We start from the raw sequence: 16,188 nt of genomic DNA on the forward strand, positions 1-16,188 counted from the left end.
ACCTAGGCTAACTTTGTTAGACTTACGAACATGTTGGACTTACTAACACTCTTTCAGAACTTGTTTGTATATAGGGGACTTACTGTACTTTCTTAGAACCAAGTCTAAACGCTAAAATGCTACCCTTACTTTTGACATCTGCCTATCATTTTAGGGTGAGTAGTAGGTCTTATTTCTTACATTATTTTTTTTAACTGTATTTTATTTTTAAAATGTTTACTTATTTATTTTTGGCTGCACTGTGTCTTTGTTGCTACATAAGGGCTTCTCATTGAGGTGGCTTCTCATCGTGGCGCACAGGCTGTCGACCACGTGGGCTTTAGCAGTTGTGACTCATGGGCTTAGTTGCTCCATGGTGTGTGGAATCTTCCCAGACCAGGGATCGAACCCACATCTCCTGCGTTGGCAGGTGGATTCTTAACCCCTGGAGCACCAGGGAAGTGCGCAACATATTATTTTTTAATCCGGGGCTTTCCTTACCTATGGGAATAGCAACATCTGTTCAAAATCATGCATTTAATGGGATAAGCAGGGGCTTGCTGTCTTGGGGAGATGGAGTCCCTTGGAGCTTCAGGTCCCTGAGCCCTGTGTTTCATACAGAGTAGTGCATGCATGACAGCCGTGAATAAAGGACACTGCTGGTTTTGTAAGCAGATGAGGAGGTAGGTGTGAAGGAAGAGGAAGTACAGTTGTTCCTGGGCTGAACTGTGAAAACCCTTTCCTTCCCTGTGGGCAGCGCAAACCGAATGGTCTCTTTTACTTGACTAGAATGGCTCTTGTGCATTCACACCAACAAAAGTATTTGTGGATCGGAGTCATTTATTGTTTGCTGGAGAAAATTCAGTGTAACCAGATAAGGTGACCTGTTTCTGCAGCCTGTATGCTGGGATATGAAAATAGCACCGCTATTTGGGGCCCTAATTTTCCCCTTCCATTTTGCTGTTACTTCTATTACTCAATGATGGGAAGGCTGGGCCCTCAGTTACAGGAGATCCTGTGGAGAAGATCCAGCCCTGAAGGGGAGATGGGCAGCCTTTAAGATCTCTGCCAGTCCTGATCGCCTAATTTTAATTTTACTAGCAGTCTAAACTGTTATACATTGAGACAGTATAATCCGGTTTTTAAAAACCTTCAGATGAAGACACGACTCAGATGACTTGAGAATCCAAATGGTCATCCTCTGAACAGCTGATTTAGAAATCTTGGCATTGAATCAATTACTAATATGCTCAATGCTATGATCTTAAGCTCATACCATGAAAAAACTAAAATGCACACTACACATTTAAAAAATGGTGTCATAGGGCCTGATGTGTAACTTGAGAGACCTAGATGTTTTAGCACAGGCCCTTGGCTACTCTTGGAGATTTTTCTGTCCAAAACCAGGCTGAGAAAAAGGTCCTCTGGGAAGAAATAATCAATATATGCTCAATGAAGTGAGGTGTTTTTTTTGTTGTTGTTGTTTTTTTACTTTTCCTGGAGAAGGCACCCAGAAGAAAATAAAGCTTGAGAACCAGGTAGGATTTGGGCAGTGAGGACAAAGTATGACAACTTGCTTCTTTCTGCCAAGCAAGGTTCAGATGGTGAGGACCACAGACATATTTGCATATAATCATCAGTATGCTGTGGACGCATGCAGCATCTCTCAACAGAGATCATCCCTGGTCAAGGATTGCTGAAAAATGAATTGTTTGGGACCAATGAATTGTCCTATTCTCCACTGAATTCCATTAGGCAATAAAAGATGTGGTGTGCTGCAGCATTTTTGACCTTTACGTGAGCTTAGAATGTCACATGGAAGGAAGACATTAAGTGAAAACATTACAGATTTAAAAGAACATAATAGCAACACTGATAAAAGATTAAGAACAATATGCAAAATATTAGCCAAAGATCTAAAAACTCAAATCGTTGCTCTGTGCAGTGGTTACTCAGGGGAGATCATAAAACAGAAAGCTGAGGTTTAGTGGGGAATCTCAGCAGAGGAGTGACGCCCCTCACCTTGGTCCCCAAATTATTCATTAGAGAAGCAGCAGTCTTCCACGCTTTGGCATGTGGAAGTCTTACTCCAAGCCTCACCCTCTTTAATGACAAAAACAAACAGGAAAACAAAACAACCCCTCCCCCCCCAAAAAAAACCCCCTTTGGTTGTGTAATGAATCAGTTTGACTCTATGACCTGTGTCCTGCAAGTGCTACTCAGTGATGTCATAGCTTGTTGCCATGGGAGGCTAAAGAGAGCAATCACTGTGCATGAGGGCATGCACACACACACGTGGATGTGCTGAGACGAGGGGTTGTCTGGCAACAGTCACATGTCAAATGGCAATTTGCAGCTTAGAACCACAGAGAGGGTTTGTTTTCTTCTTCTGTCTGTTCCAGTTATTAAACTGATGGCAGATGTCCTCATTAAGAGCTGTTAGCACATCAGAAGATGTTTGCTGAGCTTGGAAAAGGGCTCACCCCTTTTGGACATGGACCAAAATACATCTCCGGTAGCCAACCGCACCCTGGGGGCGGGGGGACAGCAGAGGGCATGAGAAGCAAAGACAAGCAGGTTCTCTTAAAACTCTACATCAGCCAGGAAGTCTTTTTTAGCATGAGTTTATGTTTTAGTCAAGGACTTCCCTAACTCGAGAATGTAGCATTGTAAAGTTGGATTTGCCTACTTGTTGAAACACTGTCATTGTTACCCTGAAATAGATGTTTCTTGATTTCTCTTTATGGTACCAGAACTCTGTGGCAAGTTAGGGACTGACTGGCTTATATGGAACATCTATAGCTCTGAAGAAAGAAACTAATAGGGAAGTGAATAGAAAGTAGAGATCAGGGAAGGAAGATTTGAAGGGGGCAGTGGTTATATTGATAGAAACATACTGGGAGAGAGTTGGGACCCTCGATCTAAGGTATAAAGTGACAAGCAGTCCTGGAAAGCCCCTGGCAAATTCCATATTAACCTGGCACCTCTGCCTGTCTGCATGGCAGACCTTTGTACATGTGTGCATGCTAAGTCAGTTCAGCCATATCTGACCCTTGGACTGTAGCCCGCCAGGCTCCTCTGTCCATGGGATTCTGCAGGCAATATTTCTCCGGAATGGGTTGCCACGCCCTCCTTCAGGGGATCTTCCCGACCTTAGGGATCAGACATGCTTCTCTTACTCTCCTGTATTGGCAGGCGGATTCTTTACCACTAGCGCCTCCTGGGAAGCCTGGCACACCTCTGTAGATGCTTGAGTTCATTTCTGAATTCCTGAAGGAATTCAGGAATTGAGGGATGGTGTTATCTCCCAAGCCGTGTTCCTGATTCAGTGCTGGTCAACACACTTGGCCATCCCACCCAGCCTACATTTAATCTAGAGTCATATTTTTTCACTTCCATGCTGTCAGTCCCCAGTGTAAATTTGGCTAAAATTTTCCTTAACTTTTGGGATTGATTCCGTATCTCTCTGCACCCTCACTAGGGCAATATGTGTATAAAGTTCTTCCCAAACCACTAAATGATTAACAATGACCTGGACTGTTAAACAAGATCAGAGGAAAGCACTGACCTTTATTTTGTAGGTAGGAAGCTAAGGTGCAAGTGGAAAAGGGATTTTCAAGGAAAGGAAAAAGCACAGGAGATGGATGCAGAAACTTGCAGGATTGGGAGCTGGGTTTTATTTGGTTTTGCTTTATTTTTTTCCTATCGAGGTTCACTGACTTAGGGGAAAAAATACCATGTAGGTCAGAAGCAACTTGAGTGTTTTCTTTTGAGACATCTCATACCTACTGGACTGATGGCAGTATCATGCCCTTTGACACCAACGAGGCAAGAGTTCAGTCCCTTGGGACTGCCTTTCATGGTTGTGTTGCCTTGGCAACCTAAGCTGGCAGTGGCTCAGTTTCCTCATCAGAAATAAAAGACCATATGTTTGTCTTAAGTTGTTCTGAGGATTAAATTAGATACAGTTTGTGAAAGCTCGTGCTATTGGGCATTTAATAAAGGCAGTTTCCCTTCCTTCTTTCTCTTCTGCTTTTAAAAATTAAGATTTGAGTGCACTATAAATAAAGCAAATCATAAAATGTATTTCAGGGTGGAATTCAGGCCAGTCAAAGGAGAAAGGCCAAAGAATGCATGTGGAAAGAAGCCGGAAGTGGGCATGTTCACCAGCTGTGCAAATCCAGCAGGCTTTGGAAGGTGCAGCTTCACAAACCAAATAAAAAGTGTTCTTTATGTTAAAAAAAAATAAAGACTTAGGAAAAAAAAAAATCATCAGAGACTGTGAGCCAAATATTTCAGGCTCCTTCTGAAGACTGGAAGCCCAGGAATTTTGGAAATACTACCCTTTCTTCATGTTCAGTGGTAGAAACCTCACACTTCCTGCTGTGGAAAGTGGGGGCGGCCACTGTGTTTTGTGTGTGTGGTTTTTTTTTTTTTTGGTCAAGAGCAGGGTTATTTCTTTCTCTGGATGGTTGCTGCCATCTGACGTCTCTAAGTGGCACTGTGGCTTTGCTTATAGCTCAGCGACATTAAACAGCGGGTTATGGGTATCCCTGGTGGCTCAGTGACAAAAAACCTGCCTACCAATGCAGGAGACTTGGGTTCCATCCCTGGGCCAGGAAGATCCCCTGGAAAAGGGAATGCAGTATTCTTGCCTAGGAAATCCCATGGACAGAGGAGCCTGATAGAGTATTGTCTGTGGGATCACACAGATTTGGATGCAACTGAGTGACTAACTCTTTCTGTGTGTGTGTGTGTGTGTGTGTCTGTGTGTGGGCGCGTGCACGCGTGCGTGCACATGTGCGCCTGTGCACACGTGTGTGTGTGTGTGCATGCGTGCACATGTGTGCTCAGTCACTCCGTCATGTCCGACTCTGCAACCTATGGACTGTAACCTGCTAGGCTCCTTTGTCCATAGGATTCTTCAGGCGAGTATACTGGAGTGGGTTGCCATTCGCTTCTCCAGGGGATCTTCCCAATCCAGGGATCCAACCTGTGACTCTTGCATTGGTACCACTAGTGCCACCTGGCAGTGCTTAAAGTGAGAGTTAGAGGTTCTTGTTTCTGGCTTGATGCATGAAGATGACTGAGTGGACGCTTTTTTTTTGATAGTGGTGAAGAATTTACTCCTTATGTTTTTCTTCCTTTTGATGACATGCATAGTAAAGCTTTCCAATAGAGTGTTACTAAATATAAAGTCACTAGATACCTAGAGAGGAATTCTGGTAGGGTGGTCTGATTTTGACCTTTTTCTTACCTCTTCTTTGCTTTCTAGGGAATGCATGATAGAGATACCATACTCCCTGATTCTAGCCTGTGAAGCTCTGAGTAAAACATTTATAAAAATGTGCCAAACCCTTCTCCTCCATATTTGCAACTGTATTATTAGCAGACAGGCTGTGGAGCATGGGTGGGATTTCCCAAAAGCAACTGTGTTGACTGTTTTGATTCTCGGAGGCCCTAGATTGACTTCCTCTTTTCTGGAATGGTATGGGCTCCTGAAGGTCAAGGGCTTCCCCCTCAACCACCCCTGTCCTGGGGCTTATATACCGCCAGGTGGTTAGAACCACCTCTCAGGCAGTAGGATTTTGACCAAAGGAGCATCAGCAAGCATCTCGTCTTGTCACCTTTCTAGCCCTTCCGCCATAAAATGCAGAGGACAGGGCTCTGGTTTCTGGAGTATGATCCGTGGAGGGTGCGCTGACACCTCTGAGCAGGCAGAAATAATATATCGGTTTTTGGAGCAGCTCCTGCCCATCATGGGGTGACTGCAGAGGCCTGGAGTGGTCTTCCGAGGGTCCATGCAGGCCTATTGTCCTGCATTTCTATCAGCCCTGAACTCACAAGGGGGCAGTGTACAGGCAATTGGGAGGCAGTGAGAAAATCTGGGTTTGGAGTCAGGACACCAGATCCCATTTATCTGACACCAACAAGCTTTATCGCCACGAATAAGTCTCTTAAGCTCCCAGAGTTAGTTTCCTTAAGTGTAAAACAAGGAAAGTTACCATGGCTCATTTCTGTGGCTGTCTGCAGCTTTGAAGCCAGCTCAGTGTGGGATTCTGTGAGTATCTCACAGACACCCTCTTGTTCTAACTTAGTTGTTGTTCAGTTGCTAAGTCATGTCTGACTCTGTGACTCATGGGCTGTAGCCTGCCAGGCTCCTCTGTCCATGGGGATTCTCCAGGCAAGAATACTGGAGTGGGTTGCCATTTCCTTCTCCAGGAAATCTTTCCAGATCAGGGATCAAACCCGTGTCTCCTGCATTGGCAGATGGATTTTTTTACCACTAGCCACCCGGGGAGACCCCTGCTCTGACTTCACACTATCTTAATAGGATCCTGACCTGGAAAGTGACCCTTGATGTGTATGCTGAGGTGCTGCTAAGATGCTCACTGTGGGCAGAGAAGTTTCAGTAACACAACCCAAGGGTACAGCCATTAGGCATAATGGCTTTGTTAAAGGGATTTGTTAAATTAGCAGTGATGCAGCAGCCTAAGAAAACATAGCTGTGTCTCCCAAAAGAGTTTTTGTAGAATAACATTTAATGATACAGTAAAGCCGACACAGGATAAGTGAAAATTCCGTTTACCAAGCCATGATCCTGTTTTTTGTAGAAATACAAGTATGTAAATGCTTGTGTAGAAGAAAGCCTGAAACTCTGTCCAGGAAACATGGGCGTTTCTCTGGGAAGTCTCTTCTTGAGTGATTTGTTTTTCTGCTTATCAGGATGTTCTCAATGTCCTACTCGAAACAGGTGTTTAGCTTTTGTAGAAAGAAAACCATTGTAAAAATTACTTTAAAATGTCTCATCTTTTTTCATGGACACTCATGGGCTCCAGCTGTGTGGGGGGCATCTTCCTGCTTCCCCAGATACCGGATAAAGGACCTGTATCTCCGTTGTCTCCCCAGGAAAGGCAACAGCATGGCCAGCGTCCTGTCCCGGCGCCTCGGCAAGCGGTCCCTTCTGGGAGCCCGGGTGTTGGGACCACCTGGGGCTGCCCCACCCTCGGAGCCTCAGGCAGAGCTGCTGGAGGGGGCAGCTCCCCAGCCCTTTGTTGCCTCCAAGGATTCGTCCTGCCAGGAGCAGCCTAAGGAAGTCCTCAAGGCTCCGGGCACCTCAGGCCTCCAGCTGGTGGCCTTTCACCCCGGGCAGAAGGTAGGTTGATCCCCAAATAGACAAGTGTCCGCTGTCCCCATGCTGGGGTTCAGCAGTCCAATGGTGTCCCAAATGACAGGCCAGAAACTCTCTGGACACTGACTTGAGTGCAGACCTTTTCCCTGCAGCCGTATGAGCCCCTTGGACAGCAGGCTTCCCAAGAGAATGAGCCATTGTTAGCAGATCTAGGGCTCCTTCATGACAGTTCTGGGCTCAAGCCTGCTCAGAACCTCAGTGCAGAGCATAGCCAGAGCTCAGTTTCTCTTAATCTGCCCCAGTTTACAACTTTACAAAAACAAGGGAAAGGAGCTCAGATTTATGAGAGAGAGAAAATTGCATCCCTCAGTCATGTATGGATTTGCAAGTTGGACCATAAAGAAGGCTGAGCGCCAAAGAATTGATGCCTTTGAATTGTGGTGCTGGAGAAGACTCTTGAGAGTCCCTTGGACAGTAAGGAGATTGAACCAGTCAATTCTAAAGGAATTCAACCCTTCATACTCATTGGAAGAACTGATGCTGAAGCTGAATTTCTAATACTTTGGCCATCTGATGTGAAGAGCCAACTCACTGGAAAAGACCCTGATGCGGGGAAAGACTGAGGGCAGGAGGAGAAGGGGACAACACAGGATAAGACGGCTGGATGGCATCACCGACTCAATGGACATGAGTTTGAGCAAACTCCAGGAGATGGTGAAGGACATGGGGTCGCGAAGAGTTGGACACAACTTAGCGACTGAACAACAACAACGAAGATTGCACCACTGAAATACCTTGAGACGTTTCAAGACGAAGGTGTCTGTTTCGTTGGAATGCCATTTGGATTCTCTTTTCCAGTCTGCTCCTCTGTGTTATCACTAGACCCCTTTGGCCTCGTGTTATCACTAGATCCAGATGAGTGGGCTTCTCTTTCATTGCCTTCCCAAGAGCTAAATAATAATAGAGGCTCTGCCTTCTGCCTCTCTTTCAAGACCTGTGTGGTCCAGACCTCTTTTCCCACAAGGTGGGGAACCTGCCAACTGCTAGGCACCTCTGAAAGCAGTAAGTCTGCATTTTCATCACTACCATCTTGCTCCCAGGTAGACTCAGGATTTTCTGAAGGGAAAAATGCAGGGTGTGAGCAATTCAAGGCAATAGTTGGGAACCAGCAGATATGTAGAACTTTAGAGGCAAGTTAGGTTAAGAACTCAAGAGGATGGATACAGATTCCAAATTCATTTGATTTGAAAATTTAATCCATTTACATTTATTTTTTTAATGATTATTAATACTTCATTTTATTAATTTTTTATTTTTTGGAGTTTTTATTCTTTCTATTCTTTTTTTTTCTTAACTTTACAATGTTGTATTGGTTTTGCCATATATCAACATGAATCCACCAAATCCATTTACATTTAAAGTAATTAGTGATAGGTAAGGACTTGGTATTGCTATCTTGTTAATTTTTTCCTGTTTTATAATTCCTTTTTTCCTTTCTTCTTCTCTTGTTGTCTTCCTTTGTGAGTTTGTTTTTTTTTTTTCTGGTAGTCCTGTGCTTTGATTTCTTTATCTTTTGCGTGTCTACTAATTTCTTTGTGGTTACCATGAAGCTTACAGAAAACGTAAGTCTGTTTTAAGATGATAGCAACTTTAGTTGTATATAGACTCCAAGTTTAAAAAAAGAAGTCTCAGAAATTGATACTTTTGCTGTCTCCATCTAAAGAATTTATAAAGATTTGTTTCAGTGAGAACTGATCCACTTTGGCCGATCTGGATGTTCAGGTTGGAAGCAGGTACCCGGGAGCATCTGCATGAACTAATGATGAGTCAGAGAATGCAGTTTGTGGCAGATAGCTCCTGGGTCCCAGAACCTAGAGCACACGGAGTGAGAACTCCCAAGCGCTGACCACTGGTTGCTGTCTTTCTCTCTCCAGGTTTGTGTGTGGTACGGGGGTCAAGAGTCCACAGGACTGGTGGAGCGGCATAGTTGGGCAGAGGATAAGGTGACTGTCTGGCTGTTGGACCAGAAGTTACAGATCTGCTGCAAAGCGGAGGAAGTGTGGCTGGCCGAGCCACCGGGCCGCATCCCCCAGGTGCCACCTCCAGAGCAGGGAGCCCAGGCGCCAGCCTACAGGCCTGTGTCCAGGAACATTGACGTCCCAAAGAGGTTTGTGTGGGAGAACCTTGGCTCTGAAAGATATGTGGGTGTTGACGGAGGGGCTTTGGGATGCCTTGGGTTGGGGAAGGAATGTAGAACTCCAGATGTTTGTCTACTGGTGAAGATACCAGTCGGATGAGATACAGTGAGAGGGTATCCTCTTGAAAAAAAACCTAGATGGGCATCTTTTCTTCCCCATAACTCGGTTATTGTTGTTTTAGTCGCACAGTCCTTGTCTGACTATTTTGCGATTCCATGGACTGTAGCCCACCAGGCTCCTCTGTCTGTGGGATTCTCTGGGCAAGAATACTGGAGTAGGTTGCCATTTCCCTTCAGATCTTCCCAACCCAGGGACTGAACCTGAGTCTCCTGCATTAGCAGGTAGATTCTTTACCGCTGAGCCACCAGGGAAGCCCTGGTAACTCTGTTAAGAGTGATATATATAACTTCATCTGGCTGAGGGCTATTTTTTTCCCTTTCCTGCTTAAACTAAAATTAGTTCTTAGTTTTTCATGATGAGAGAGGAAAAAAAGTGGCTCAGATCAGGAGGCAGCAAACATGTCCAGAATGGGCCAGATAGTAAACATTATGTAGGCTTTGTGGGACACAAGGTCTGTGTCACAGCTACTCTGCTTGGCTGTGATCTTGAGAAATCAGCTGCAGACAGAACTTAAACAGGCAGGCATGTTGGGCTCCAATTAAAACTTAACTTATGGACACTCAAATTTCAATTTCATGTAATTTCCATGTGTCATATGTCAAGAAATAATATCCTTCTTTTGATTTGTAAAACCACTTAAAAACTGTTGAGCCAGGGACTTCCCTGGTGGTTCAGTGGTTCAGAATCCACCTGACAATGCAAGGGACACAGGTTCGATGCCTGGTCTGGGAGGATGCCACAGCTAAGCCTGGGAGCTACAGCTACTGAGCCCGAGTGCCCTGGAGCCCTCGCTCTGTAAGCAGAGAAGTCACTACAGTGAGAAGCCTGCACCCGACAAACAAGAGAGTAGCCCCTAGCTTGCTGTAACTAGAGAAAGCCCACACTCAGCGAGGAAGATCCAGCAAGGCCAAAAACAAACAAATAAGTAAACTTTTAAAAAGTTATGCCATTCTTAACTTTCAAACCAGGCAAAAACAGACAGTAGACTCAGTCAGGAGATTACAGAGCCCCAGCTAGATATTTAAAACCATTGATTTTGAATGAAAAATGTATACTCTGCTTTAGAAGTTTTAAAAAATTATTTTTATTATTATTATTTTTTTTTGGTCCCACTGCACAGTATGTGGGATCTTAGTTCCCCAATCAGGGATTGAACCTCTGCCCCCTGCCCTGGAAGCGTGGAGTCTTAACCACTGGACTATTAGGAAAGTCCCTGTTTTAGAACTTTATGACATGAATTTTTCCTCTGAGAATACAAACTGTACTGTGTTAGTTGCTGTCATGTCCGACTCTGTGACCCCTTGGACTGTAGCCCACCAGACTCCTCTGTCCATGGGGATTCTCCAGGCCAGAACACTGGGGTGGGTAGCCATTCCCTTCTCCAGCAAATCTTTCCAACCCAGGGATTGAACCTGGGTCTCCTACACTGCAGACAGATTCTTTACCGTCTGAGCCACCAGGGAAGCTCTATGTTATATACTCTGTGTACATTGATCTTTTCAGATTAAAAAAGAAAATCTGCTAGTGAGATTCTTCTATGCTGTGCTATGCTTAGTCACTCAGTTGTGTCTGACTCTGCAACTCCGTGGACTGTAGCCCACCAAGCTCCTCTGTCCATGGGATTCTCCAGGCAGGATGACTGGAGTGGGTTGCCATGCCCTCCTCCAGGGGATCTTCCCAACCCAGGGATCAAACCCAGGTCTCCTGTATTACAGGTGGATTCTTTACCATCTGAGCTACCAGGGAAGCCCTTGAGTTCTGAAGTGGGTAGAGAATCCCTTCTCCAGAGGATCTTCCTGACCCAGGAATCAGACTGGGGTTTCCTGCATTGCAGGCGGATTCTTTACCAGCTGAGCTACTAGGGAAGCCCCGAGATTCTTCTGTACAGGATGTGTGAGCAGCTGAACTCCCCACCTCGCAATCTGTGTGTGTCTGTACATGTTACTATTATTGACGGTACGTTCTGTGTCTTGAGACCAGACCAGAGCAATAAATAACATTTGTGATTGTGAATTCAGTGGAACCCTGGCAAAGAATTTGTCTATAGAATAGATCTATAGAAATAAAAATACAGATAATTATTCAAAAAGGGGGCCGCTGACATGTATAATACATTACTAGTCTTGGTTTAGCTGCTTCATGTCGTATAATTTAGTGGATCTGAATTGTAACGAATAAATTGTATAATACAGTCCTTTGAAATAGAGGTGCCACCTGGAAATTTATTTCAGACTGACTTTTCATACTTTAACATTACCTTGTTGATGGCTTTCATTTTATTTTCAAATAGTGTAACTTTATATGGATTAAGAAAATTATGTGTAAAATTTCATAGATCTCTGCTGGATAAAGCATTGAGGTTTGTGGGGAGATTTATTTTAGTGTTTCTGAAGTTTTTTTGCTCATTGGCTTATGTGCCAGATTCTGTTGACATTCAGAAGCTATCATATTATCTCATCACTAATATTGAGGGGAGGGAAAGGGGGTTGGTGAGTGGAATTGTTCTTCCTTAGATGTAAATATAGAGATTTCCTGGTGGTCCAGTGGCTAAGACTTTGTTCCTAACTCAGGGGGCCTGAGTTTGATCCCTGGTCAGGGAACTAGATCCCAAATGCTACAGCTAAGATTGAAGATACTGTGTGCTGCCACTAAGACCCAGCACAAATACATTAAATAAGCAAATAAATATTAAAAAATTTAAATATAAAGCCAGAAAAGGAAGGTAATTATAGTGCTTTCAAATTCTAGCCAGGTGTCTTTTATACCCTTGCTTTATTTCATTGCTTGGGCATGTCTTCCTTTCCCTCAAATAAAATTCCTAGTTTTAAGCTGCAGAATGAGAGTTAGGAAATGAATTCCATGGAGAATGGAGCTGCCTCTGGGTGTCAGCAGTGGGATGGGGCCCAGCCTGCTTTCCCTGGGGTTGACTGGTATTATTAGTGGCACTCAGAACTGAGTACTTTTCATGAAGAATGAGGAGAAGTCCGAATGCTTTATTTAACTCTATTACTTGACCACACACGGACTGATCGGAGTAGGGGGCTAGAAGGGACATTCCAGGAACGTAAGATGCTCACATGACCTGCTGTGTCAGGAAGTAACCTCTGACTCTCACCTGTCTGAACCCAGGAAGTCGGATGCAGTGGAAATGGACGAGATGATGGCGGCCATGGTGCTCACGTCCCTGTCCTGCAGCCCTGTCGTGCAGAGTCCTCCCGGGGCCGAGGCCAACTTTTCTGGTGAGGAGCAGGGCCGAATGGGTTCTGGGTGCGGCCGAGGCTTCCATTCTTTCGGAGTTCGATGCTTCCATTCTTTCTCCTCAGTTTCCTCCTCTGGGGAAAAGTTTCCTGGTGTGTTGTGAAGATGGTTGAGCGCGAGACTGAACCTCATGGTCACCCGAGTAAGTTCTTCCATGGGAGTAAGCGAGCAGGGCACTCAGGCGGCACGAGACCAGTAGAGGAACGTTTAGTGGTAAAGGTAGGAACGTACTAAATGATCCCCTCGTGGCCTCAGCTGATTCACGGCCCCCTTCCAGGTGCCTCATTCAGCCTCGTAAATTAGTGTGGAATAAACGATCTGAAGTCTGAAATAAATCTAATTGCTTAATGCAAACCAATAGAAAAGACTTCATAACACATTTATAAATTAAAAGAGAATGCTAGCACAACCCCCCAAATACATTATGAGTAATATGGGAGAAAGGTGGGTTGCTGAATATTAGTAGTTTGACAAGATTTGTGGTTAATCTGAACCTTTTTTTTTTTTTTTTTAATTTGTTATCTGGCTGGCCTAACTTACTCCCAGGGAATAACTTTTTCGTTGGTGAGATCTAACTGAATCTTGAGCTTCTTAAAAGCTTATAGGAAAATAATGGAGTCAGTTTTGAACATATCAGGTGGAAAGTGGCCTTTACAAAGCATCCCACATAAGTAATCTCCCTACTTAGAAAATAAATTTAAGGAAGCGATAAAATTTACTTATTTCACCCAAGGCCTGTCATCAATGGCTAGACTGCTAGAAGAAGCTATTGCAGTCTGACAGCACCAGTTGAGGGGCAGAGCATCACACACCCGTTCTGTGAACACCTGGGGCCCACACCAGCAACACAGGAGGAGAGGAGTCAGTTAAAAATTATTCGTTTATTTGGTTGTGCTGAATTTTAGCTCTGGCGTGGGAATTCTTAGTTCTGGCATGAGGAATCTAGTTCCCTGACCAGAAATTGAACCTCGGCCCCTTGCATTGGGAGCTCAGAGTCTTAGCCACTAGACCACCAGGGAAGTCCCATAGAGTCAGTTTTAAGTTCTCAGGAAACTCCACGAGTTTAGGAGATTGAGGAGGTTGGTCAACAGGAAGAAGATCCAGGAAAACACCATAAAGGGAAAGAAAATCATTGACTGAAATTCCCCTCAGCTTGTGTGTGTGTGTGTGTGTGTGTGTGTGTGTATAATCCATTCATATATGTTCACACACACACCCCAGTGCTAGCATATACTCATCTAACTGATAATATGCTGTGATATCTTAAGTTCCCTTTGATAAACATTTTTTTATTGTCTGTTAAAGGTGTTTTCCCATAACAACATATTTCTGGTCTTCTGTTGAAGTAAGTGGGAAGATAAGGCCCCCTTGGCAGCTAATTATGTTGATGTAGTCTGGAAGGTGAGGTCTCTACAACAACCAAACCTTGCTCGCACCACCCGTTCCTCCTGGTGTCTGTGTTGTTAGGATGACTCTGCTTGGGCCTGTGGAGAGCAGAAGGTGTGAACAAGGATTTCTTAGACGTTCAGGGTATAGTGGCCAGGGAATGCTTTGTTTTCCTGGTACAGAATCTCTGTGGACCCTGTCCTAGAAAATTGTATGATCTAAGGTGGAGTGATTTATGTTCCTCTTATAAGGTACATGGGGCTTCAATAGTGGCTCAGATGGTAAAGAATCTGCCTGCAGTGCAGGAGACCCGAGTTCGATCCCTGGGTCAAGAAATGGCAACCCACTCCAGTATTCTTGCCTGGAGAATCGCATGGACAGAGGAGCCTGGTGGGCTACAGTCCATGGGGTTGCAAAGAGTCAGATATGACTGAGCGACTAAAACTTTGTTTCACTTATAAGATACAGGTTAATTCATGAGTTTCACTTTTTAGCTTTATTTTGTATTTTTCCTTAGGTGCCAATTTGCCAGGGTTGGCACAGAGCCACTTGAGTGGTTCCTCCGTGGAAGACTGCTGTGTTGTGGGGCAGGCCTGTTCTTTCTCCTGTTCTGATGCTAGATGTACCACTCTTCCCCTTCGCCCAGCTCTCCCTGATGGGTTTCCTTTGTGGACCTATGAGAATCATTGGTGGCCCCTGATTTCTTTCCTGAAGGGCTACGCTATTTTTAGCCTCATGTGTAGATGTCATAAACTCTCAATTTCCAGGAAGTCATACCTTTGAGACTGACAGTGATGCTTAGGGACGGCAGAGTTCATTTGGCCCACACTGTTTGGGCAGGCTTCTCCTAACATCTGAGACTTAAATAAGGAGAGCCTGCATTGGAAACATGGAATGCTGGGTGTCTAGGTTAGCCTGAAAGTGGTTTGGAATATGGAGTAGGAGGAGAGGAAAGCAGTGGGATGCTTATCCTGGCCTCAGGGGATGTGGTAGATGGTCTCAGAATCCAGGGTAAGGAGGCCTTGTGGACCACTGCCCATGTGGAAGTTGGGGCTTGGGGACAAGGCCACCATACCTGAATGTGTCACAGGTTTTTCCCCTTTTCTTGCTATTTCTGTGTATCAAAATTTCAGGTTGTCCTCTAGTATAAATTGGGCTTCTCTAGTAGCTCATTGATAAAGAATTCACCTGCCAGTGCCCGCTAGCCAATGCAGGGGATGCAGGTTCAATACCTGGGTCAGGAAGATCTCCTAGAGTAGGAAATGGCAACACTCCAGTATTCGTGCCTGGAAAATCCCACAGACATAGAAGCCTGGTGGGCTGTAGTCCATGGGATCGAAAAAAGTCAGAAACAACTTAGAGAATGAACAACAACAACAAAATGGTGTAAATTAGCACATTATTGACCCAAGAATTTTTGCAGAACCTAATGCCAGTGACCACCGATTTGTTACGTCAGTGAATACTGAAACATCTCTGATCAATAATGTTTGGGTAACAAAAGACGTATTAATGGGTCTCTGGTCAATAAGCTGTCAGTACAGGTTTATGGCCTAGGCACGGAAGAGTCTGGGTTGGGCTTAAAGCAACCCAAAGGGAGGCAGTTTAAAAACTGAAAATTTCACAGGTCTGACTGTGGTCTTCCTGTTCAGACGCGTTGCTGGGAGCAGGGCAGCGAGTTCAGGCCCTGTCGGGCAAGCAGGCCTCCTGTCATCTCGTGATGAGTCTGAACTCTTCTCGGAGCTTGTCTTTCCTGCTCTAAACGTGTTCCCTGTGGATAAAAACAGGAGCCAGCTCTGGTAAAGTCTTCACCTCCCGACAGCTGTGAGAGCTGGCTGAATGGTTTCTTTTCTCATGCAGGTTTTGATGTACTTACCTGGGTTTAAATTATCAAAAGGCATCTTTTAAGAAAGCCTGGTTAACAAGCCCTTCTCCTGGCCTCTGCATCCTACTCAACTCCCGGGAAAACTTCCCAAGTGGTACCCAGCCAGTTTGTCTGTGTGCAGGGGCGGGGTGGGGGCAGGAGAGGCTTTTCCTCTCCCCTCTCCCTGTTCTCCCCCTGCCTTTAAAGTGAGAGGTACATTTTGATTAGGTTATCTTTCCATTAATACAGGT

The 16,188-nt window shown here is 44.8% G+C and overlaps 1 protein-coding gene across 1 annotated transcript in view; it reads left to right on the plus strand.

Annotated features, from left to right (window-relative positions):
* The first annotated feature begins 6,888 nt into the window (after positions 1 to 6,888).
* The window catches only part of ZNF395 (zinc finger protein 395), a 15,957-nt gene continuing 6,657 nt past the window's right edge, over positions 6,889 to 16,188 (plus strand). Inside the window, exons 1-4 of the mRNA XM_010840318.1 lie at positions 6,889 to 7,135; positions 9,046 to 9,278; positions 12,559 to 12,786; positions 15,726 to 15,872. Of these exons, the coding sequence (XP_010838620.1) occupies positions 6,902 to 7,135; positions 9,046 to 9,278; positions 12,559 to 12,786; positions 15,726 to 15,872 (842 nt within the window). The 5' untranslated portion in view covers positions 6,889 to 6,901. The remainder of the gene's footprint in view (positions 7,136 to 9,045; positions 9,279 to 12,558; positions 12,787 to 15,725; positions 15,873 to 16,188) is intronic.

The sequence above is a fragment of the Bison bison genome, unplaced genomic scaffold, assembly GCF_000754665.1.
Source record: "Bison bison bison isolate TAMUID 2011002044 unplaced genomic scaffold, Bison_UMD1.0 scf7180017864143, whole genome shotgun sequence".
NCBI classification, from domain to species: Eukaryota; Metazoa; Chordata; class Mammalia; order Artiodactyla; family Bovidae; genus Bison; species Bison bison.